Here is a 26,525-nt window from a genome sequence, read left to right as displayed (position 1 = left end):
TGCAGCTCCCCAAATTAGCACTCGGTCCCCAAAACTTTGAGGACCTCTGTTCTATAAACAGATGGGTGGCAAATTAAAGGGAAAAACCTGAATGCTTGACCCCTACAGTGAGGGGGTCCGGGGGCTCTGTTATGCTGTGGAGGACATTTTCCTGGCATGGTTTGGGTCCTCTTGTCCCCTTAGAGGGAAGGGGGACTGTAAATCAATACAAAGTATTGTATTAGTATGAAAATGATGTAAATCATATGCTGTGGCCTTCACAGTCACCAGGTCTCAACCCAGTTGAACACTTATGGGAGATTTTTGACCGACGTGTCAGACAGCGCTCTCCACCACCATCATCAAAACACCAAATGAGGGAATATGTTTTGGAAGAATAGTGTCCATCCCTCCAGTAGAGTTCAGAGACTTGTAGAATTTATAACAAGGAGCACTGAAGCTGTTCTGGAGGCTCGTGGTGGACCAACACCTTACTAAGACACTTTATGTTGGGTTTTCCTTTAATTTGTCATCCATCTGTATATACACAGTCAATTTTGAATATTGCAGGTGGTAAGTATGCTTATAATCTTATATAGGTTTATCCAAAGAGAAACTGCCTATCAAGCATTCACAATAAAATTAACTGCAAGCTAAAAAGAAAGACGAATAGAAAAAAAAGAGGTTAAGAACTATTACAGAAAAAAAGCCATCCAGAATCCATCCTCTGGCAGTCCTCCAATAGTGTGCCTGTGGCAAATGTAATGAAGCTAGCTGTAATCTAATTAAATATTAGCCAGTAGAGGCTCGTTCTGTCATAAAATGACTTTCAAATGACCAGTTGCCCATCCCTGTGAAAGCAGAGAAAGACAACAAAAATAGATTTTTCAAGTAATGTCTTCTGGGGGCACACAGAGTTGAAGTTAACTGTGGTGCCATGTGCACACCAGCAAGTGTGACGTCTGCAGAGCCTTGCGCTGTTTATAACAGTAGTGCCTCTGAATGAAAGATTCAGTTGTATTCACCAAACTATATGGTTGTGGGTTGGGGTTTTTTTTTGCCATCTTTTTTGAAAAACATATTTTACTGGGCAAGTCTACTTAGATCGTATCCACAGTGCATGAGAGTGGTTTCAAAGGAAAACATTAACCCAAATTCACACACTCCACCTGGAGAGTGCTGCCCATAAAGCAGCTCCAACGGAGCATTGTGTCTTTCAGTGTGTTTCATATTGCCACTTCAGTTAACATTACTCCCGAGCTGTATGATGTACCTCATTCACTTTATATCCAAATTTCCATCCCATCAGTAGATTCAAATGACAGTCCATCTAGTCACAAAGCTTGCCTCTTCAGCCCCGTGTTTCCAAAAGCAGCACAAGGCAGTCAGACATTAAACCTGTTACCTCACAGTAAGAGGGTCCAGGATTTCATTTCATTTCTGCCCTTCTGCATGGAGTTTACATCATTATTGTTGTATTATACATATAAGTAAGGTGCGACAAAGTTGTTAGCAATGTGTGCAACAAAAAGGAAAAAAAAGAAAAAAAAGGAGATGCCTCAATTTAAGCAATGCATTTCCTTGACACTGCATTTTCACCAATGGTATTTGCATTGGTGACAAGGTTCAATAATGTGTATTAGTAAATATTTAATAAATTACAGGAAATGCACATAAAATAATTGAAGCTTACCCTTTCTCAAAGCAAATGGCACATGCTTGGTTTAAGCAATGAATGTATGAATTACCCATTTCACACTGAACTGAATTCCTGGGTTTTTGTTTTTTTTTCATGGGGATCGCTTTTGATCTGAAAGTGTCTGTGACTCAGAATCCAAGAAAATTGATTCTGGATGCAGCACAGCGGTCTGCCCAGGCATTGACACAGCATGTTCCTGCACCACATATCTGGAACAAACCCCCAGAAAACTGCAGGTCTGCTGCAACTCTCGGTTCTTTTAAATCTAGGCTGAAGACTTTCCTGTTGGCACTATAACTTTTACTCTCCTGTTTTATCTGTCTTAGCTAATTTTTTCTACCTTTTTATTTGTATTTCAATGTCTTTCTATTGCCTTATGTTGCTCTTACAGTTTGTCTTAATGCCTTTATGTTTTACGTTAAGCACTTTGAATTGCCTTGTTGCTGAAATGTGCAATACAAATAAATTTGCCTTGCCTATTGTGTTGGTGTGAATGGGTCTTATAAGAATGCCATTATACACATTTTTTTTGGGGGGGTTCCCCTTTTTCTTCCTAATTGTATCCAGCCAATTACCCCACTCTTCTCAGCCGTCCCAGTCGCTGCTCCACCCCCTCTGCCAGTCTGGGGAGGGCTGCAGGCTACCACATGCCCCATCCAATACATGTGGAGTCGCCAGCCACTTCTTTTCACCTAAAAGTGAGGAGTTTCACCAGGGGGACATGGCACGTGGGAGGATCACGCCATTCCCCCTTCCCCCTGAACAGGTGCCCTGACCGACCAGAGGAGGCGCTAGTGCAGCGACCAGGACACATACCCACATCCGGCTTCCCACCTGGAGACACGGCCAATTGTGTCTGTAGGGATGCCTGACCAAGCCGGCGGTAGCACAGGGATTCGAACCGGTGATCCCCGTGTTGGTAGGCAACGGAATAGATCGCTACGCTACCCGGACGCCCCTACCATACATATGTTTAACATGCTGTCTTTGACACGTCTGGTTAAACATGTAACCAACGACTTACGGATAAGCGTACGCAAAAACAATTTTGCAGTCTAACCGCCAAATATTCCTCCCTAATCCATTACACCATAGCGGCAGTGTGAAGCTAATAATAACGGCAAAAATCAACGGCATGTTGCACAAATGCTGGTCACAATTCAACCATTTTATTTTCCCAATCAATGTGAACATATATGGCCCATGGCAGGGTTCAATATAATTAAAACGCAGGGATTTGTTGGTTGAGTGAAAGAGAAATTACAGGGAAATATCCGAAACTGACTTGGTAGTGTGAGACGGTTGACTTTACCAGAAGTATTTATCAGGATTTGATACCCAGGGCAATGCACGGATTTCAGTTTTAAAGAGGCTAATGTTCCCCTACCCGTCTCCTCCAGGGTTATGATCATGGTGCCAGGTCCAAAGGAGTTCCAGGCGGTGCAGTTGTAGGGCGAGTGGAAGTCCGACTCCATGACGTTGTTGATGGTGAGGGTGGAGAGGACGGCGCCGCCCTGGGATGGAGGTTTACTCTGCTCCACCGTGTACCTCTCCATCAGCGTCCCCTTCTCCTTCTCCCACACATTCTCCTTCCATGCCCAGACCTGTAAAGAAATGTGGTTTGAATACCAAACTGGAAGCTTTAACGATCACGGGATAATCCGTTTAAGAAGTCTCAAAGTCATCTTTTACAGAGCAACCTCACATCACCCTTTCCACACTGAATACCGTCTCCACTGACTCACCCTAATTGCTATCTAAGAAATCTTGTCATGGTTTCTACGTTAAGATAAGATAAAAGATTTATTTATCCTCACAAGGAATACAAATTGAACTTTGTTTTTCTTGTTTTGTTCTGCATTTGCTCTCAAATTATCATCCTATTGCAATGGAAATAGTCTACTTTGCACTCCTGAGTTTTTGGGGGTTTCTTTGGATTTTTCCCCCTTTTTCTCGCCAATTGTACCCAGCCAATTACCTCACTCTTCTGAGCCATCCCGGTCACTGCTCCACCTCCTCTGCCGATCCAGGGAGGGCTGCAGACTACCACATGTCTCCTCCGATACATGTAAAGTCACCAGCCGCTTCTTTTCACCTGACAGTGAGGAGTTTCGCCAGGGGAACATAGCGCGTGGGAGGATCCCGCTATCCCCCCCCCCCAGTTCCCCCTCCCCCCTGAACAGATGTCCTGACCAACCAGAGGAGGCACTAGTGCATCGACCAGAACACATACCCACATCAGGCTTCCCACCCGCAGGCATGGCCAATTGTGTCTGTAAGGACACCCAACCAAGCTGGACGCAACACAGGGATTCTAACCGGCATTCCCCGTGTTGGTAAGCAACAGAATAAACCACTACGCTACCCGGATGTCCCCTCGTTACGTTTCTTTTGCACTCAAAGTAGGTACCTTTGGAGAGAATTGTCACCTAAATATCCGATGTTAAATGTAAGAAGTTTTATACAGTTAAATATAGAAAGAGACAAACAGGGAGTGCATATAGGAAATGACTTAAAGCACATTGCCATAATGCATGAGTATTTCTCAATCTCATATGAATAGCGAGCTATATCTCTGGCAAGCGTTGCACTGTAATTTGGAAAGGCAGAGTGACAGATAGGATGAGAAGATGAAAGAAAAGACTTATAGATGCATACACTTGTGTATGTGCTTGTGAGGTAGAGAAGATTTGAATATTCATGGTTTTCAAGACACTTGAGAATACAAATATTAGCATCTCCAACACATTGGCTGTTTGGATATTATACTAAATTATGCAGCTGTACACACAGGCAAGGAGAAGAGGAAGAAGGAAAAATACACTAAGAAGAAGCAGGAACCTGCACTTTATTTTCAGCGACTGCCGTTGCTGAGGCAGGGCGAGGAGCTCTCATCAACACCATACAGATGTGAATTACATGTCATTTTACACCACCGGCTAATGCTAAAGGCACCGAGTCAGATGGCAAAACAGCTGCATTACAATTTAGAATGGGTATACTGTGACTGGGGTAGTAAATCTTTATATTTGTAAAGTAGAGAAATATCAAGAACAGTCTGAATTCTTCTCAGCCAATAGAATTGTTTCGAATGAAATCTTTTGCTCTTGGGCCTTAATCACACAAATTCCCTGTGGATCTGTAAGTTTTGTTTATTTTTCTGTATAAAATACTCAATAAAATGTAAGCCAATGTAGCAAATTCAGGGGCAGCTGGGAATCCATCGCAGCTGGGAATCGAACCCAGATAGCCTGGACCACGGGCGACCCGGGTTTGATTTCCGGCTGCCCCCGGATTTGCTACATTGGTGTCAGGAGTGGGATGGCGAGAGACCGTGAGGTCATCGGAAGCGCGTGCGCCCAGAGGCGTGAGGGAGCTGGTATGCTGAAGCACGGGGACACGCTTCCCGAAGGAGGGGTGTAGAGTAACGACCACGGATGACTAGACTCGCTAGCCCTTGGCTAACAGGTTCGCTTCCCGGGTTCGCTTCCCGGCTGCCCCTGAATTTGCTAAAATGCACATGAGTGCACGCACACACATTGCAAAAAGAAACAAAGCACAGACAATAGCTGGCAACGTTTAAGAGAAGCTACACAAACAGTCTGAATAACACAAACCATGCAATTCATGTACCCACACCTCGTAAGCAAACATGTAATCAAAACTTTTTGACCACCCTTTTAGTATGATGAGAATGAAAAAGATGTGTGTGTGTGTGTGTGTGTGTGTGTGTGTATCAACACAGATACAAGGAAAAAAAAGTTTAATGCAGGAAAAAAATGATTTTTTCCCCCTGTATCTGTGTTGATATTCCGCTCCTCATTAGTTGAACACTTATAACACCATTGACGGTTTCGGAAAAAAACGCTATATATACATACATATATATATATACATATATATATACATATATATATATACACACACATATACATATATATACGTATATATATATATATATATATACGTATATATATATATATATATATATACACCTGCATGCATATACGTTATGTACTTGCGCGCACACACGCACACACACACTTGCTACACACTGTGGCAAGTGTACATGAGCAATGAAAAATCATAGCAGGTTTTCCTACTTAAAATCTGTCAAGGACGAAATTTGAGGGTATTAAATATGAAGTATGGCGACATCAAATATACATAGACCCATATGTTGTGCTCATGTACCTTTTAACCTGGTTTGGAATAGGAAGAAGGTAGAGCTCCTTCACAGAGCGAGAGAGAAACAAAAAAAAATGTTCTCGATTTTTTTTAAGTGCTGCACTGCTACTCTTTCTTTCACAACCTCTCTCTCTCTCTCCTTCATATTTCTCTCACCCTGATTCATCTCACTCCACTTGTTTTTCTTACTCAATCTCTGTGTTATCATTCCAATTACCCTCTTTACATGCACCCTCACATACACAAACACAGTTACAAATATGAACACACACACACACACACACACACACACACACACACACACACAGCACTATACTCCATATTTCATAGGTCCTTGTGTCTCTGCATTAAGCCGAGACTATAATGTCGAATCACATTATTCGCTCGGCGTGTCCTGCCAGCACAGCAGGGGGACTGGGGTTTCTAAAAGCTATGATTTCTGTCATGTTGCTGCTTCACAATTGTATAACTGATGCTGAAAGGTACAGAATTGTACTCTTCCTTTCGCTCTCTCTCTCCAGTTTTAATCTCACACCAACCTGTCTCGCTCTGTTCTTTCCAACCTCTGATGCCAAATGTTGGGATTTCCACTTCTCATCTTCTCTCTGTGATTCTTCACCACACTGCCCTACTTTTGAAGCCCTGTATCAGTATTGATATGTGTACTGATAGAACATATATCCATCCATCCATTCTCCAAACCACTTATTCTGTTCTCAGGGTCGTGGGGATGCTGGAGCCTATCCCAGCAGTCATTGGACAGCAGGCGGGCAGACACCCTGGACAGGCCGCCAGGCCATCACAGGGCTGACACACAGACACACAGACACACACACACACACACTTAGATTCACTTGTCCTGCATGTCTTTTGACTATGGGGGGAAACCCATGCAGACACGGGGAGAACATGCAAACTCCACACAGAGGACGACCCAGGATGACCCCCAAAGGTTGGACAACCCCGAGGCTCGAACACAGGACCTTCTTGCTGTGAGGCGACTGCACTAACCACTGCACCACCATGCCGCCTATATATAATAATAATATATCCAATAAACTAATGTTAACATAAATATATTTAACATTTTTTCTCTAGTCTGTCTGTACAACATATAGGTGAAACATATTGAACAATGGCTTATAGCTAACAACCTCTTAAATAACCTAACATATTCCTACATTCAGGTCTTTGTAATGTATCACTGAATAGTAGACAGACCAAGCCTACGTGTATAGAGATCAGGCATACTAATATGCAAGAGACAATAAAGAGAAGAGAGGCATTATTCAGACAAAGCTTGTGGAACCGGCAAAATCCTTCCCAGCATGCCCTGTTTCACATTCATAGTTTCACACATTCACCCACCTGTGATGCGGCCTCCTATAAAGTCTAAGGGACGAGCATAAGTGAGTCAGGTCACCTCAACGACAGTCAACGAAGCACATAAATCATTCACTACATCCACCTGGGCTCAACCTGGCAACCTTTTCACTCGCAGGCACGTTTCCCTCACCACTGGACCACCGCCACTGCTTTGTAGGACGGGTGGAGGTGTAAAGGGAAACAGGATAGGTTGTAGGGGGAGAGGAGGAGGGGGACTCACAATCTTATCAGGTGGAGGAGTGCTGGCGATGTAACACTTGATCTCCCCTCTCTTGCCCCTGACTGCATACTGGACCGGATCACTGGAAATGATGGGCGGCCCTGTGGGATGATGAAGCAGAGAAGGAGAGAGCAGGAGAGACAGAGAGACAAAGAAAGAATTTGAACTTGAACATGCGAAAATTCACTATTTTTTTTTTCCCCTCAACTTTTCTCAATTGTATCCGGTCAATTACCCCACTCTTCCGAACCATCCCAGTCACTGCTCCACCCCATCTGCCGATCCAAGGAGGGCTGCAGACTACCACATGCCTCTTCCAATACATGTGGAGTCGCCAGCCACTCCTCACCTGACAGTGAGGAGTTTCGCCAGGGGGACATAGCACATGGGAGGATCATGCTATTCCTCCCCAGTTCACCCATCCCCCCGAACAGACTCCCCAACTGACCAGAGGAGGCACTAGTGCAGCGACCAGGACACATACCCACACCTAGCTTCCCACCCGCTGACACGGCCAACTGTGTTTGTAGGGATGCCTGACCAAGCCGGGGGTAACACGGGGATTCGAACCAGCAATTCCCATGTTGGTAAGCAACGGATTAGACCGCTATGCCACCCAGATGCCTTAACTATAAAAAAAAAGTGAATTAATACATGGCTACAATAAGGGAAACTGCCATAAATTAAGGGGGTTTGTGGGTGGGGCTAAAGAGGCAGGAAAATGTCAATAGAGAAAGTCATCCTTCCCAAAATGACAATGCTAATCACACATATACACTCACACTAATAACAACAAGTACAATGACAAGGTGAAGAAAAAGAAAGAGCAACAAAGACTAATGAATAACGAGAAGAGGAAGAACGATCAAAAGCGAAAAAGAGATGAATGAAACATAATTTCTACAGATTCAGCCACCACACTATCAAGTCAAGTTTATTCATATTGCCCACTGGTGGCCACAGTAAATGATCGCCAAGTGTCACCGCACACAGAGCAGCCCACCATCAGTCGGCCATTAGAAATGTCAACATGTACGCCTCCATTAAATACACCCGGCACTGAGGTGAGGGTGGCAGGGTACCTCCTAACTCCCTCTGTGGCCCTGTTTGGTCTGTTAGCAGCGTTATGTTTATCATCAGCACCATTAGCGACGGTGAAGCTCTCACCGTTGACGGTGAGCGTGACTTCGGTTTCTCCCACGCCGATCCTGGGGACGATGGCCTTGCAGACATACTGGCCTGCATCTGCCTGGCTCACTGACTTCAGATAAAGCTGGTTGTTGTTACTCAGTACCTGGACACACACACACACACACACACATTTGCATAAGCACACAAAGTAAAAAAAGGTGGCTGGTGAGTGAGTGGAGGGGAAAGCCTGCAGGAATTAGGGAAGAATACAAGAAGAGAGGAGAGGAAAGTAGGAAGGGAAAAGTGAGGAGGGAATAAAGGAGATAAAAGTAGAGGACGGTGGGACACATGGGAGGTAGAGGGGTGAGAAGAGAAAAGGGGAGAAGAAAGACATGAGAACAGAGGAGTGTGGAGAGGGGGGGCAGGAGGAGGCAGGGAGAGGAGGAGAGATGGTGAAAAGCAAGGAGAAGGGGAGAGCTATATTTAATTCATTAAACATGTTGATTTTCTTAGCAGGCTCCATTAGTTTTTCCTGGAGCTTTTCTTAACTTGTTAGTCATGAATTAAAGATTTAAGATGTGAGGACAGGGTCTCACTCCTAGCTGTCTGCTTTACTATGAAGAAAACATTAATGGAGTCTTTTGGTCTGAGACTTAATGAATGAAAGGTTGGGATTATTTTGTTTTGTTTTTTTCTAGCACGTTTGCTTGCTTTTGAGGATGGGGATCACCCAGTTATAATATGGGCCGCCATTTCTTCTGTCTGTATAAGAGATTTTTTTTTTGGTGATATACTTTATTAATCCCTGTGGGGAAATTCATAATCTGCATTTAATCCATCCTAGCTGTGTAGCTAAAATGGGTTGCATGTATAGCCAGGAGCAGTGAGCAGCCGCCGTGCAGTGCGCAGGGACCAACTCCGGTTCTTCTTTCTATTGCGTTGGTCAGGGGCACAGACAGGAGTATTAACCCTAGCATGCATTTTGATGGTGAGGGAAACCGGACCACCCGGAGAAAACCCACCGCAGACACGGGGAGAACATGCAAACTCCACACAGAGGACGACCTGGGATGACCCCCAAGGTTGGACAACCCCAGGGCTCCAACCCAAGACCTTCTTGCTGTAAGGCGACAGCGCTAACCACTGGGCCACTGTGCCACCCATCACCCACATATATGCTGAACCTTACATATGATGGAGGGAAATCCCCGCTTAAAGCCAGGAACAGACTTCAGCAACTATCTTAGGTGACATGAACTGCTTTGTTATTATTTCAAAAGAGTACAAAACAATACAGGGCTCACGCCTTTAAACAGGGGGTACTGAGAAATAAACTCGGTCCTGGACTTTTACCTACTGGGACTGGCTGGGGGGGGGCAGGGGGTGATTACATATGTACAGTATCTATGATGAGTCAATTTTAATGTAATTACAAATGTATTTAGTGCAACCCTAACCTAGACAAAAAATATGCAAATGTTTATCACATTTTGTGTCATGTCCCCCCTCCCCTTGGATCTCTCCCCCTTTTCGCCCCAATTGCACTTGGCCAATTACCCCACTCTTCTGAGCCATTCCGGTCACTGCTCCACCCCCTCTGCTGATCCAGGGAGAGCTGCAGATTACCACATGCCTCCAATACATGTGGAGTTGCCAGCCACTTCTTTTCACCTGACAGTGAGGAGTTTCGCCTGGGGGATGTAGCACGTGGGAGGATCACACTATTCCCCCCGCCCCCCCGAACAGGCACCCCGACCAACCAGAGGAGGTGCAAGTGCAGTGACCAGGACACATAACCACATCCGGCTTCCCACCCGCAGACACAGCCAATTGTGTCTGTAGGGACGCCTGACCAAGCCGGAGGTTAACGCAGGGATTCGAACTGACAATCCCCGCTTTGGTAGGCAACGGTACCTGGACGCCCTTTTTTGTGTCATGTTTTAAGGTAAATAACACTCAGAAATTGTTATTGTTACTTCTTTTATTATCTTTTATAGAAAATAAAACAGCACAAATCTTACATTCTTACCAATTTTTACCTACTGAAAATAAATGAAAAGATGTCCTAAAGTAAATACAATGACGTTGCCCTAAAATAAAAACATAACAATGCCTTCATATGAACTAATATATTTTACTCAGGTACTAAGGTAATTTACATGTTTTCAAACAAGCCAAATAAGATAAGCAAATGTTTATCATCTTTAAACAGGACAGAATATAATTAAAGAAAATGAAACTAACAGCTTTTGTTTGTTTTTGTTGTTTATTTGTAGCTTTTTTATTAGCAAGCCAAAAAGGCCTGACCTGACTTTCAAAGCCTTTGGTAGAACCTTTCTATGGAGATCACTTTTCTCTGCAACTTTGTCAGTGCTCACATCAGCATCACACTAGCATCCAGAGTGAGCAGGATGTTGCCACCGGCATGAAAGTCTCCAAATGATCTCGTGAGAGTTTCCTCTGAGCCTGTTTTTAATGAACTTTAGCGTTAAAAATGTACGTTCACAGGTGACCTGTGTGATAGTCAGGGTAAGCAGAAATTGGTATGCTGGACCAAGGAGGTGTTAAGGATCTATCAGCACATTGTACCGCCTGAGGATTTGGCAACAACACTGTGGGCATCCATTGCAGGCGGAACAGTTTTTACAGTGGATTTCAACCTCCTCCTCTTCATTCTCATCCTCCATTGTTCTGGTCTCATACTCTTGTAATGGTGACATTTTCAGTATTTCCCACTGTAGAGTAAAACTGCTTAATTCACATTGCAAATTCTGCGCAGTTGCATTTGTGTTAAACTACAGCAGAAATCGGCTGAGCTCTTGAAAGGCTGCCTGTGGATGTGGGGGAGGACTTCACTTGGGAGATGTTTCGAGGGTCCAAAAGACCCAGATCAGAATAGAGTGTGCTATGACTCAGAAATCTTCTGTGCATTGTCTCAATGGCTGTGTCCATGACAGGATTATGCACAGTGATTGCAAAAGTCTTCTCTGGACTTGTGACAGTTTGAGCCATCTCTCCAGGCCTGATCAGCTTTTTCTTTCTCCTCTTTGGTGGCAATATGGCTTCCACTTCCAATTCCGTTTCTTTATGCTGCACCTGCAGTTTCTCATTTGCCCACTGGACAAATCTGTCTGCTGCTGCCTTGATGAAGACAAAGTTTCTTGGCATGCTTCTCAGACATTCATGTGTGGTCCTAACCATTCTGTGGGCAGACAGCATGTCCATCCCTTCTGTTTGCAGATACTTGGACAAATATCCTGAGGAAGAGCTGTGCTGTTAATACCGTCTCGTACTTCAACACTACAAAGCCTCAATAAATCCACGAGCACTAGTCTGAGTGGTTGTTTTCACGGTCACCTGGTCTTGTATAGTTGTCAATGTAATAATGACATCCATATAAAGACTATTATCTGGATGCGCAAAAGATCCAAACACTTTCCTCAAAGCAGCATCCTTGGCCCATCACCGTGTCTCTCCAGTTTGGAGAGGCGTCTGTGTTGCTGGTCCTTGCTCTCTTCTTGTATGACTCGCAAAGAAAAACAGCAATATCATTCAGTAGTACAAATAGTGATCGGCTTTCAATGACTGATTGTGTTGTGTCAGCAAGGACAAGGTTAAGCACATGGGCATAGCACCATACATACACTTGATTTGTGGACTCTTTTGGCATGAGAGCCTTTGTAGTGGCCTTGCATATTGGATGCACCCTCTGTGGCATGCCAAATGCATTTACTTAAATCCAATTTCAGGTTGTCAGCAACCTCTGAAAGCATATTGACAAAATACTGACCTGTTGATTCTCTGCATTTCACAATAGTGACAAGCCTCTCATTAACTGTGTCTCTGACATATCTCAGAACAACAGAACACTGGTCCTGGGAGATGATGTGGTGGTGATGTGTCGATTCGTACAGAGAACATCCCAGCCTTTGTGATGTCTCCCACAATGCTCTCCTGAATAAGCTGCTGAATTGTGGCAATGATGGAGTTGATGGTTCTTGCAGACAGCAACATCACCAGGTAACCTCGGCCCTTTGCTCTAGACTGATGCATGTTCTTTGACTTGCCGATGAATTCCATTATATGCTTTAAGGCACAGATCATACTTACTTAATGGGAGTATGATCGCCAAGAAATTGCCTCCTCCATCCAATACATGTGGAGTCACCAGCCGCTTCTTTTCACCTGACAGTGGGGAGTTTCGCCAGGGGGCCGTAGCATGTGGGAGGATCACGCTATTCCCCCTAGTTCCCCCTCCCCTCCGAACAGGCACCCTGACCGACCAGAGGAGGCGCTAGTGCAGCAACCAGGACACATGCCCACATCCGGCTTCCCACCCCGGAACATGGCCAATTGTGTCTGCAGACAGCCGACCACGCCAGAGGCAACACAGGGATTCGAACCGATTATCTCCGTGCTGGCAGGCAATGGAATAGACCACTTAACAGTAGATTTTGTGAACCTCATATCTTCATATTTAGTCTATTTTTTTAATAAATCAATGCCACTGATCACTCTTTATATCTGTCTTTGGGTTTTACAAATATTTAACCAATGAAAAGTATTAAAAAGAGCGTGTGACTAAGTCTCATAGCTCCATTGGATCCTCAAACTCCACCCTGCCTCCTTCTTGAATGAAGTGCCACTGAACTAGTATTATTCTTAATAGTCTTGCATTCGGTTAAGCCCTATTACTGTTTTGTACACCCTTCAATACACAGCAGTATTGAGCCAGAATTGTTGGTAGCTGCTTAGTCTCGCACAGTCAGACCTATTTCCACACTTTGTTTTAGCATTGTGCCAGCACGGGAGAAAGTAGTAGTAGTTGCTTCACTCAACTGTAGAGATTTTTTTTTCTTTTTTTTCTTTTTGTAGTAAGCAGTTGTTTGGAGACACTCTCTGGTTGTTTGCAAAGCAAGAGCTGTAATGCAAGGCTAAATAAAGAACTGGCTGTTTGAATAAGTACAGCATTTTCTTTACTCAAGAAACACCAAGTCTATAAAGGCTAATGTTTTATGTATTTGAGGCCTGAGACATATGGGAGCAGAGAGGAGTGCAGGCACACCAAGGTAGATTGGAGTGCAGTTTAGTCTAACATTAGCTGTCTAGTCATAGCCAATCATTAACTAACTGTGGGTCTTCTCTAAAACAGGTGTATTATATTGAAATCTGTGATTGGTCATTCTGAACCATTATTATTATACACTACAACAGACCACCCTACTAGTTAGGATGCTTCTAAAGGCAACATTGTTACCTCCGGCTTGGTCGGGCATCTCTACAGACACAATTGGCCGTGTCTGCAGGTGGGAAACCGGATGTGGGTATGTGTCCTTGTCGCTGCACTAGCGCCTCCTCTGGTTGGTTGGGGCGCCTGTTTGGGGGGCGGGGGGGGGGGGGGACTGAGGGAAGAGTGTGTGTGATCCTCCCACCCGCTACGTCCCCCTGGTGAAACTCCTCACTGTCAGGTGAAAAGAAGCGGCTGGCGACTCCACATGTATTGGAGGAGGAGTGTGGTAGTCTGCAGCCCTCCCTGGATCGGCAGAGGGGGTGGTGGGAGGATCGGCAAGGCTTGGAAGAGAAGGGTAATTGGCCGGATACAATTCGGGAGAAAAAGAAGGTAAAATTTAAAAAAAATGTTTGGTGTAAAACTTATATTACTTAATGGCTATTCATTAAAAGTACTGTTGTAAATTAAAATATCATACATAGAAAAATATTAATGTATTAAATTGTTATCCAATGAAATGGGTGATTTAGCAGGGGGGTTGAACACTTTTGCAAAGCACTGTATGCATGTCACATTCTCATTAGGATCTGATCCGAGAATCCCCCCTGGTAGGCACAGCCTTACAATTGTACCATACCATCGGCATGGCTTAAATGGTAACAAGTAGCCTATCAGTAGGGTCATTTAGTAACCACAAGTTACAGCAGTTTGTTTTTTTTCCCCCCCTTTTTCTCCAATTGTATTCGGCCAATTACCCCACTCTTCCGAACCGTCCCGGTCGCTGCTCCACCCCCTCTGCCAATCCGGGGAGGGCTGCAGACTACCACATGACCTACTGCATCTGTGTGTGGTTTGCCAGCTGCACAGTAGCCGAGAGGAAAGCGCTCCAGAGGGTCAACACCACTGCCCAGAAGATTATCAGATGCCCACTCCCCTCCCTGAAAGACCTATACGGTTCCCGCTGCCTCAAAAAAGCCCATGGCATCCTCAAGGACCCATCCCACACAGGACACCATCTGTTTGAACTGCTGCCCTCGGGCAGATGTTACAGGACAATAAGAGCTCAGACAAACAAACTAAAGTACAGCTTCTATCCCTGAGCCATAACCGCACTAAATGCTGCTAAGTCTTGATTCCTGACTTTTTGTGCAATATGTTGGTGCCCAGTAGAATGTAGAAATTAATGTGCATGTGTTTTATGTTTTTCATTCTTTTTATACTGATCTTTGCACTGATAAGAACTGCACTTTCAAATTTCGTTGTACTTGTAACAATGACAAATAAAGTTCTATTCTATTCTATTCTACATGCCTCCTCCGATACATGTGGAGTCGCCAGCCACTTCCTTTCAACTGACAGTGAGGAGTTTCACCAGGGGGACGTAGCATGTGGAAGAATCACGCTATTCCCCCAGTTCCCCCTCTCCCCTGGAGAGGTGCCCTGACCAACCAGAGGAGGTGCTAGTGCAGCGACCAGGACACATACCCACATCCGGCTTCCCTTCCACAGACATAGCCAATTGTGTCTGTAGAGACGCCCGACCAAGTCGGAGGTAACAAGGGGATTCGAACCACCTTCCCCGTGTTGGTAGGCAACAGAATACACCACTATGCTACCTGGATGCCCAAGTTACAACAGTTTTAACTGAACATGTAGCCTAGCCTATAATTTAACATCCGTCTTACCACTTCAGTCTGCTCCTCAAAGACAGCGTTGCTGGCCACTTGAAGATGCTGAGGTACAAAGAGTATGTTGATTTTTTTACATTTGGAAGCCAGCACCTGCTTCTTTTTTCCTCTAATTTTTCCGGTCCCTCCTTTATTTTGACATTTCCTTGTCGATGGCTTTTGTTGACCATCTCAATGCTGTGCGCTACCTTTGCATTAGTTTAGAATGTTAACGCGTGTTAACTAACTTGGTTGTGATTGGCCAGTGAGCCCAGTCCTGGAACATGCACACAGCATGCTCTCATGAGCACCCCGAATGACAGGCGCACACAGAGGGCCAGTAAAGAAACAGACAGGGCATGTAAAATCTTTATGGATTTTTTGACGGTCCACCGGCACGGCAGCCCACTGGGATTTGTCCCAGTATGTCCGATGGCCAGTACACCACTGGCCTAAAAATATAAATATAGAACTATTGTATTGATTGGTAATAACCTGAAATCGAATCTTTGTTAACATGATTCCTTTTGGATCCACACAGTTAACTTAGTCTCACATTAGAGCTTACATGAAGACACAAACTTTTTTCTTTTTTTTTTCCAGTAAGTCAACCACCACCTGGTTTTTTTAAGCCTATTTTTATGTTTTATTACCCCAATTGTATGAGCATCCTCTCAGCCTGACATTTGTTTGGGGGGCAATTATACAAATTTTGCTATAGTGTAAGTCAGACTGAAATTGAAACAAATATTTTCTAATATCACTTGTCACTTTTATTGCCATGCATTTTGTACTATCTCAATCTACTGGGAAATAAAATAGTATAAAAGGGTGAATTCAGTTTTTCTATTATAGTTCTTCAATATCTTTTCTTTTTTTTGGGGGGGGGGATTTTTTCCCCTTTTTCTCCCCAGTTGTACTTGGCCAATTACCCCACTCTTCCGAGTCGCCCCGGTTGTTACTCAACCCCCTCTGCTGATCCGGGGAGGGCTGCAGACTACCACATGCTTCCTCCAATACATGTGGAGTCGCCAGCCGCTTCTTTTCACCTGACAGTGAGGAGTTTCGCCAGGGAGACGTAGCACGTGGGAGGATCACTATTCCCCCCAGTTCCCCCTCTCCCCTGAACAGGCACCCCGACCGACCAGAGGACGCAGGAGTGCAGTGGCCAGGACACATACCCACTTCCGGCTCCCCACCCGCAGACCCGGCCAATTGCGTCTGTAGGGACATCCGACCAAGCCGGAGGTAACACGGGGATTCGAACTGGCGATCCCTGTGTTGGTAGAGAATGGAATAGACCGCTACGCTACCCAGGCACCCATCTTTTCTTTTTTCTGATACTCATAATGTTGTCAGTCACATTCCTGTACAGACATCCAATCAGATCAAGTCATCAAATTAAGAAACCCCGCCCACCCTTATCATCAACCCGGGGATTTTAGTTGTCGCTTAAAGGTCATCTCATAAATATTGATAAGGGCTAGACTACTTCCTCGTAGTTCTTCAGACAATAGAAAACAGGTATGGATTAATTTTACAAAAAAAAAAAAACAATATAAGAAAATTAAAAAATAGTTTCAGAATGTTTTATTATGCTGTCTTCAAATTTTTTGGACACAAATTTAAATCCGAGTTTGGTTTGACTTTAAATTGTGGTGTGGTTGTTGATGCTGGAGCCTGGCTTTGACTTAATGAGCACTACCTGAAGGTCATGGTTTACATACCAATTTATTCACCGCTGCCTCCCTGATCAAACTGCACTACTGAATTTGGCATGCAGGCAATCTTCCAAGCAGTTCATTAAGATTTAAACATTTATAACCGCTTCACCTGTAGCTCTTCCAATCTTCCCATGCTAAAACATACCATAGGGAGTGGGAACAAGCACTGAAAGTAAATTTCTAACATTGACGTTCCATTAATAAATGGGATTCATTTTGACACAATATTCTCATGAGAGATATTGCTGCATTCAACAGTGTTGATTCCATATAACCAGCTGTCTCTTGCTTGGCATTTTTTTCAAAGTATTCCTCCACTCAATAATGTGTTTTCTTATGTTTGTGTTCCCTAAAATGTCTGGCCTTGACTATACTGACTTGTACCTGTGCAAAATGTGTCACTAGAACGTTGTTTTCACATTCCTCTACTGAAGGAGGAGTTGTCTGTGCACGTCCCTAAAATCTGAGAACTAGGGCGTCCGGGTGGCATGGCAGTCTATTCCATTGCCTACCAACACGGGGATCGCCGGTTTGAATCCCCGTGTTACCTCCAGCTTGGTTGGGTGTCCCTACAGACACAATTGGCCGTATCTGCAGGTGGGAAACCCGATGTGGGTATGTGTCCTGGTCGCTGCACTAGCACCTCCTCTGGTCAGTCAGGGCACCTGTTCGGTGGGAGAGGGAACTGGGGAGAATAGCATGATCCCTCCCATGTGCTATGTCCCCCTGGCGAAATGCCTCACTGTCAGGTGAAAAAGCGGCTGGTGACTCCACATGTATAAGAGAGGCATGTGGTAGTCTGCAGCTCCCTGGATCACCAGAGGGGGTGGAGCAGTGACCAGGACAGCTCGCAAGAGTGGGGTAATTGGCAAAGTACAATTGGGGAGAAAAAAAAAGGGGGGGGTCCTAACATCTGAGAATTAAATGTACTCTGGGCAAGACAGATTTGGTACGTCACAAACCCAAAAGCCAATTGCTGTCTAATATGCAAATGCGGGGCGGGCAAAGAAACCCAGAAACTTCCTGTGCAGAGTGGACTTGTCAGTACAGAGAGCCAGTTTGCATTAGCATAGTTAAAGTTTTGACAGCAAACATGATAGGGTGTGCAGTTTTTAGATGCAAACCAGACCTGGAATTTCTTTCCACTACCAAAAAAAATCCCACTATCCTGCTGAAATGTTTGGAATTTATTTACAGACGTCGGGCTCACATGCCTACAAACCTGGAGGGACTGCGTATCTGCAATGCTCATTTCAGTGAGGAGTGTTTCCATAACCTAATACAAAATCACTGGGTTTTCACAAGAAATTGGTTTTTAAGTCGGACGCTGTGCCGACTATTTATCCTGGGACTGCAGCAGCGAGCAGGAGTCAGTATGTACCCGTGTATTTCTTTTACTCAACCAACAGTCAAATGAACACTTTCTGCATGGGACATATTTCCTTTGTGACTTTTTAACAGCATTAACTACATCAGCCTTTTACTAGCTGCTGCTAGTTATTTGGTAAGAGTAAAACTGTTAACTTTGTATTTAGCTAATGTTTCAAAGTTCAGCTATACGAAATGAGGACGGCCCGAGGAGCATCCCTTTTCACTCGAAAACTTTAAAACTTTAAATCACGATTCTATCATCATGTTTTTTTGCAGCAGGTACCCTGCCAGCATTTTGTCTGCCTTTCCCTGTGGTTTTGAATTTTATTGTTTTAGCTGATTAATTGGTCTAATCTAATTGATATATTCTATTTTTTTATTTTCCTCTGTTGCTAAACACTTTGTGCCTTTGTGTTTTGTTTTTTTTGTTTTGAATGTGCTAAATCAAAAAAAAATCCTTAATAGTGAATGTTTAAGATTTTTTTTTTCCTGTAGATTATTTCACAGGTACAGACAAAAGGTAAAAACCTTCCACGTATTTAGTCTCGGGATTTCATTTCTTCAGTAGTCCAGAGACAAGCATGTTGGGTGAATGGGTTTGGTATGAATGGCTTGTGATTGCCACGCAGCTGAGGCTGTGCTATTCCTTGTATGGGCAACGTAGGCAGCAAAATGACAAATCCACTTTGTAACGAATGCATTAATAAAGTAAAACTTCACATAACTAACATTGACAACCAGAGAAAGTATTTTGCAGCCTTGCAGCCCATCAGAGGCACAGATATAAAGTGTGTAAGTAAATACGGGATTAAGAATTTTGGGGTAAAAGTCATCACCGGGGTCCAAAAGGTCAATGTCAGTTTCAGTGGTTTGTTCTTACCATGCTGGAGCCCTTCTTGGTCCAGGTAAGAGTGAGGGGAGGGTTACCGGACCACTTGCAGTTCAGAGTAACATCAGAGTCCACATCTACTGTCACCGGCCTGGGCTCCACTACCAGAATAGGACCAACTGTGTGTGTGTGTGAGAGAGAGAGAGAGAGAGAAAGAGAGAAAGAGAGAGAGAGAGAAATACTTTTAATGTTCTCTCTGGAGGGATCTCAGAATGCGAAAATGGAAGAGGTAGCAAAAATCATCTAAAAAAACGTCATCAATTCTCACCCCCTCTGACACACACTCACACACACACACACACACACACACACCCGGTAATCTACATAACAGTAAGTGTATTTACAGCGCCACCAGCCAGCTCCCAGGGGTACAATTGGCATTTAAATATAAACAAATAGCCCCCCTTATTCCACCATAAATATTGCATTCTGCGGCCTCTAAACATTTATGAATGTCAACCATCATTTCTTAGAGTGAAATAAATGAAAAAGAGAAAACGAGAGAGAATAGAGATGAAAAAACAGAGAAAGCAATTTGTATGAAAAAAAAGTGAGAAAAAGACAAGACAGAGGGCGAGAGAGAAGAGTCAGGGAGAAAGAGCGAGAGAGAGAGAGAGGGACAATGGGATAGAAATAGAAATGGGAGAGAGAGAGAGAGAGAGAGAGAGGGAGAGACAGGTTAAGCAAAGAATATAACTCATCTCATTGTTTAAAGATTCATGGAGCGTAACACATTAATACGGTACAAGAGCCAAATGAATAAATGCAATACAATTCATCCAGACACCACATATTTCAATAAGGATACACAACTTGAGCTGCAATATAGCCTGTGCTTTGTCAGTGACCCCAATAACCCTGTTAGGAAAAATACTGTGGCAGTGGGGGTGGGGCTTGTTAGCGCCAGCGGGGAGGACACACCTGAGGCGAGTTGGCCTGATTGCAGAGCCTTTATCCTCCCTGCTGAGCCACCACCAGGCAGGCTCCTGAACCAACATAGCAGCCGGAGCCTCACCACCTTCTCCATACCAGGTGGAGATGAATGCAGATGGACAAGAGGGACAGAGACAGCTGACTGGCGCAGATGAAGAGACAGGAGGAAGGAGAGGCGGAGCGGACCGATGCTGTGAGGGAGTGCTGGGTCGTGGGCAAGGACAGGGAGTTTTTGTGTGTGCCACAGACAGCATGGCGTGCCGGGCGGGGCCACTGCCGGCTGGTCGATACCGTGAGGGAGCGGGGCGGGGACAGGAAGGAGGGGCGCGATGTGCACCAGGGAAAAGCACGGAAAGCTCTCCAGGCTGGCCAGATCTGTGTGGGACCGTATCTACTCTGTGTATGGTTAATGATGCTGTTGGCGGTGAGGCATCGGTGGAGTGAAAAGGTGCATTACAGTAAAACGACAACAAGGGGGAATTGTTTTATTGGCAAATTTGAATAGAGGGGAAAGTGTACAGTGTTGGCTGACAGATGGATGATTTGGCAGGGTGGGTGGGACGACTCAATAGAGAACAGGTTAATGTGAGGGCTCCTCCTTGTGAACAGAGGAAAAAGTAAAACGGGAAGGGAAGGTGACCTTGTGACTGAACATGCGCCAAAAAAAAAAAAAACTTCATTCGCTGACAGGAAGAGAGACAGTGAAGTCGATAAAAGTCCAGACCCGCCTTCATTGTGACAGAACTACTTACAGTGTACATCCACCAGGATGCTGACATTGGTGCTTCCCACTGCATTAAACACCTGACAGGAGACAGGCTCTGTGAAGAAGGAGTGGTCTGCCGTGGTCACAAACACACTCTCCCTGGCCCCCTCTAGCAGCACGCCCCCTTTAGCCCACCTGGAGGGCACACGCACATACACACACACACACACCACCAACATTAAGTAGAACACTAATACTTGGGAGGGAAGTTTGTTATAATAGTACGAGGGTAACAAATGACATTAACGCTGTTTTTGTTGGCCTGATTAGTCACACTAAAAATCATGGTGAGGTGATTTTTGATGGCAATAAAGGAAGCCTTTGTCAATTTTGGGTTTTGCATTCATAATAAATTAACCAGGATGAAAAAATAACATTACTTTTAAACTAAAATAATGTGCCATCAGTTATTTATGATTTTTTTTTCAGCAACAGGCCAGGCACTGTGGGAGATGTCAGGCTGCCAGGGACTTAGGTGACTGTATTATTGTACAGTATCCAGGGTGTACAGACCTGTATCCCATGATGGGAGGGTTGGCAGTGGCCTGGCAGGTAAAGGTGACTCTCTCCCCCTCCAGGACGGAGCGCGGCTCGATGGACAGGGTCACTGTAGGAGGATCTGTAATAATAATACTTATTATTCATCATTATTATTATATTGTTGTTGTTATATTATAATAAGCTTCATTTGAATACCACTTTTCAAAACCAGGTTGGTGCTGTCCAAAACAATATAAAAGCAAAAGACTTAAAATTGACACAAATCACCGTAAGAGTTAAAAGATGGACTTAGAAATACAAGGATAAAAGAGAAAAATCGATGAAGAGGACTAAATATTAATATAAATAAATTAACAAATAATTATTTCATATATATATACAAATTTTAAAAATAATGAATAAATAAATGTAAAACGCTGGCGATCAAAACAAGATGGCGACACGCTACGAGCTTCTGTATCCCTTGAATTAGTTTTTGCATTAATTATTAGTTTTCTCCCACATACATCTACAAGGATCATTTATGACCATCAGACTTTACTGGACTTAAGACTAAATGCTCCAGACTTGTGCGCACCTCCAGAGATACCAAAAGACATTTACAGCCCTACAGTATCTTGGCGCACCAGCAAACGACGCCAATACGGGTAGAAACACGGAAGACAAGGCAGGGTCCTGGCTAGGCTACGGTGTCCCCCGACTCGACCTTCCATCCCTAGCATTTTCTAGCATGTACAATCTGTTGGTAACAAGCTAGATGAACTCCACTACCACCCAACCCGACATGAGGGATTGATGCGTGTTCTGTTTTACCGAGACCTGGCTGACCTCGAACATCCCGGACAGAGTCATAGAGCCTGACGTCTTCTCCGTGAACCGACTGGACCCCTTGTGTGAAACAATCGGCAAGGTAAAAGTGGGGGAGTATGTTTTCTGGTTAACAACTCGTTGTGCACCGATGTGGAAGTAATCTCCCAGTCCTGTTCACCATTGTTAGAATGGTTCTTACAATCAAGTGTTGACATTTTATCTACCACGGGAATCCCCCTCCATCCTGTTGTTACTGCAACTGTTGTTCATTCCACCACAAGCCAACAATACAGTAGCTCTGGAAGAGCTCTATGGCGCAGTCAGCGGCTATGAGGAAACAGCATCCACAGGCTATTTCCATTGTGGCGGGGGACTTCAATCATTGTAACCTCAAATTGGTGCTACCTAAATAATTCCAGCATGTCAGCTGGCAGACCAGGGGTGACAATGTCTTGGATCACTGCTACTCCACTATCAAGGGAGCGTACATGTCTATTCCAAAACCTTATTTTGGGAAACCGGACCATTCATACATGCTCTTACTACCGGTTTACAAGCATAAAGTTAAGAGTGGGGAACCTACCTTGAGGACAGTACAGTGCTGGTCGGTGGAAAATGAGCTAAAACTTCAGAGTTGTTTTAATTCAAGACTGGTTGGTTTTTAGGAACCATCTGAACCTGAACAAATACGCCGATATAGTTACTGACTATGTTAAATCCGGTGCGGACATCTGTATTCCCACTCAAACCATCTGCTCCTATCCGAATCAGAAACCTTGGATCAATAGCAACATTCGGCTGAGACTAAAATAAAGGACTGCTGCTTTTAAAGCCAGGGATAAGGACTGCTACAAGGAAGCCCGGTACACACTGAGGAAAGCCATCAAGTCAGCCAAAAACCAATACCGGGATAAACTAGAACAGCATTACAATGGTGGGTACTCCAGGCGCATGTGGCAGGGACTGCAAATGATAACGGACTACAAACCCAAGCCAGGCAGTTTTACCAACACCACCACTTCACTCCTGGATGACCTTAACAGGTTCTATGCCTGCTTTTAGTGTGACTTGGGACCACCACACAATACACAGAACCTTGTTGGGCACTCACTCAACAAGGTAACACATCAAGTGACAGAGAATGACGTGAGTAAGGTTATTAAATCTTTCAAAGCACACAAAGCTGCTGGCCCAGATGGTACCCCAGGCCTCGTGTCCTTAAGACCAGATCTAGCCAATTATTGACTTTTTACAGACATTTTTAATCTGTAATTGTCCCTCGGTGTGATTCCTACATGCTTTAGGAAAACCCCTATTGTGCCTGTATCAAAAAACAAAAACAAAAAGAATCCCCTGTATCCTGTCTTAATGACTATGGACCTGTTGGTTTGATTCAGTAATAATGAAATGCTTTGAAAAATTAGTTAAGACATGCATAAATCTTAACATTCCTGCCAAGCTTGATCCACTACAGTTTGCTCATCAGTCAAATAGATCTGTGGAAGATGCAGTGCCATTGGCTCTGCATACTGTGTTAAAACATCTTGAAGAAAAAAACACCTATGTCCGAATGTTGTTTATTGACTATAGCTCTGCATTTAATACCACAGTACCATCTAAATTGGTGTTAAAACTTAGGGACCTTGGCCTTTGTAATTCCATCTGGTTATATGACTTTCTGACAGGCAGACCTCAGACAGTGAGAGCAGGTACCAGCTGCTCATCTACCATAGTTCTCAACACAGGAGCACCACAGGGTTGTTGCCTCAGTCCCTTACCCTACAGTCTGTTCACACATGACAGTGTTGCCAAATATCATAACAGCATAGTGACATTCACAGATGACACCATAGTAACTGGACTGGTAAATGACAACAGTGAAGATGTCTATAGGAAGGAGGTGAGAGACCTATCCATATGGTGTCAGGTAACAACCTCTCCCTAAATGATGAGAAAAAAAGGAGATAATTGTTGTTCTTGAGGAAGTCCAAAACAGTTCAGACACCAGTTTGCATCAACAATGTCGCTGTTGAAATTGTGAAGAACCTCCTGGTCTCTAAACACCAACTGTGTCATTAAGTCACAACAGAGACTATACTTTCTTAGATGTCTTTAAAAAAAATTCAGAACGTCCAAAAAAAACCCTGGTCAGTTTCTATCAGACTACCATACAGAGCGTACTGGAAGCATACTAGTGTGGTTTGGCAACATGACTGAACAGGACCACAAACAACTGAGAAGGACAGTAAAAACAGTTTAAAAAAAAAATCATAGGAACAGCACTGCCACAGGTCCAGGGCTTCAGGACATGTACACCACCTGCTGCAGAAGGAAGGCCCCAAGTATCATGAAGGACACCAGCCACCCAGCACATGGACTGGTCTCACTCCTTCCTCAAGACACTCGCAGAGCATCAGAGTTCAAACCAACTACCTCAAAGACAGTTTTTACCGGGGGTGTCCAGGTAGCGTAGTGGTCTATTCCGTTGTCTACCAACATGTTACCTCCGGCTTGGTCAGGAGTCCCTACAGACACAATTGGCTGTGTCTGCAGGTGGGAAGTTAGATGTGGGTATGTATCCTGGTCGCTGTACTAGCATCTCCTCTGGTCGGTCAGGACACCTGTTCGGGGGGGAGGGGGAACGAGAGGGAATAGCGTGATCCTCCCTCGTGCTACGTCCCCCTGGCGAAACTCCTCACTGTCAGGTGAGAAGAAACGGCTGGTGACTCCACATGTATCAGAGAGGCATGTGGTAGTCTGCAGCCCTCCCCAGATTGGCAGAGGGGGTGGAGCAGCGACTGGGACAGCTCAGAGAGTGGGGGAATTGGACAGGTACAATTGGAGAGAAAAGGGGAGAAATTTTTTTTTTAAAAAAGACAGTTTTTACCCCCAGGCGGTCAGAATAATGAACAGTAGGTGGTTTACTTAACTTTCATTGATTCATTATTTTGTGGGAATTCTGATTTGCTAGTTATTGTCTTTGTTATTCTTCATTATTTCCTTATATATAGTTTTAAGGGCTGAGAGAGCCAGGGCATATACACTTCACTGCATTTGAAGGTACATGGTACTTTTTATATGTATATGACAAGAAAGTAAAACTTGAACACTATGAAAAGGCCTTGACATTAAAGCAAATTGTAAGAAGTGACTTAATAGAAAACAGGCTACTGATTTTGTGAGCCTAAAATCTTCAGGCAGGATTTCCACCGCAGAGGGCTGCCCCATACACATAGGCAGGCGAAAATACAGAAGCCAGGGATGAAATACATACCCTGATTTCATGGGGAAAATCTGCAATGCAACCACCATAAAGGTCACTCAAAGATAAATGGTGTCACTGGGCTATATCAAAGCAGGCTTGAGCTCAGCTAACTCATATCTTTATTTAAATACAACACACACGGGCACCTGGAGGTTATGGGAAGGCATTTGTATGACTGCAAGGATTTTGGTTTATATTCCAGAAATTATGTATGGGGAAACTGAATGAGTGGCACTCTACCATCCCCTAAAACCTTTTGGCAAGGTTCCCTTGAGCGAGGCAACTAATCCCCATTTGCTGCGGTGTAACTGCTCAGTGGCCAGCCACAGTTGGAGATCATGGTTATACAGGGGCAGCCCCACAGTGTGAATGTGTCCAACCGTGTCGACTTATTCTAAACAGCAGTTGTAGGAGCCAGGGATGTATTTTGCCTTTGTCTATTTTGTAATTGCTTTTATTAGGTCACTTAAGGCTGTTTGTAAACCACATGGTTTAATGCAGGATTTGGGGTCTGTCATATTTCCTGTTCCCTTGTTTGGGGGGGGGGGGGGCAGAGAAAGAGAGAGAGAGAGAGAGAGAGAGACAGAGAACGAGAGAGAGAGAGCGAGAGAGAGGCGTACGATATTTTCTATTGACTGCATGCACACAGAAATGTGCACAGACTTCTGCAATCTGCAACCGGCATTTTCTATCTGTGATCATAACACCACAAAACAGTATTATACTGTAATGCCAGGGAATTGACTTATAAATAATAAATGATTTA

The 26,525-nt window shown here is 44.3% G+C and overlaps 1 protein-coding gene across 1 annotated transcript in view; it reads right to left on the bottom strand.

Annotated features, from left to right (window-relative positions):
- Positions 1-26,525, bottom strand: part of kirrel1b (kirre like nephrin family adhesion molecule 1b) — a 91,955-nt gene that overhangs the window by 11,893 nt on the left and 53,537 nt on the right. Inside the window, exons 6-11 of the mRNA XM_056293302.1 lie at positions 21,697-21,802; positions 21,170-21,318; positions 19,476-19,603; positions 8,640-8,766; positions 7,473-7,573; positions 3,066-3,282 (exon numbers count right to left, since the gene is read on the bottom strand). Of these exons, the coding sequence (XP_056149277.1) occupies positions 3,066-3,282; positions 7,473-7,573; positions 8,640-8,766; positions 19,476-19,603; positions 21,170-21,318; positions 21,697-21,802 (828 nt within the window). The remainder of the gene's footprint in view (positions 1-3,065; positions 3,283-7,472; positions 7,574-8,639; positions 8,767-19,475; positions 19,604-21,169; positions 21,319-21,696; positions 21,803-26,525) is intronic.

This window comes from Lampris incognitus, chromosome 14 (genome assembly GCF_029633865.1).
Source record: "Lampris incognitus isolate fLamInc1 chromosome 14, fLamInc1.hap2, whole genome shotgun sequence".
NCBI lineage: Eukaryota > Metazoa > Chordata > Actinopteri > Lampriformes > Lampridae > Lampris > Lampris incognitus.
This window is presented reverse-complemented; position numbering and strand designations above follow the sequence as displayed.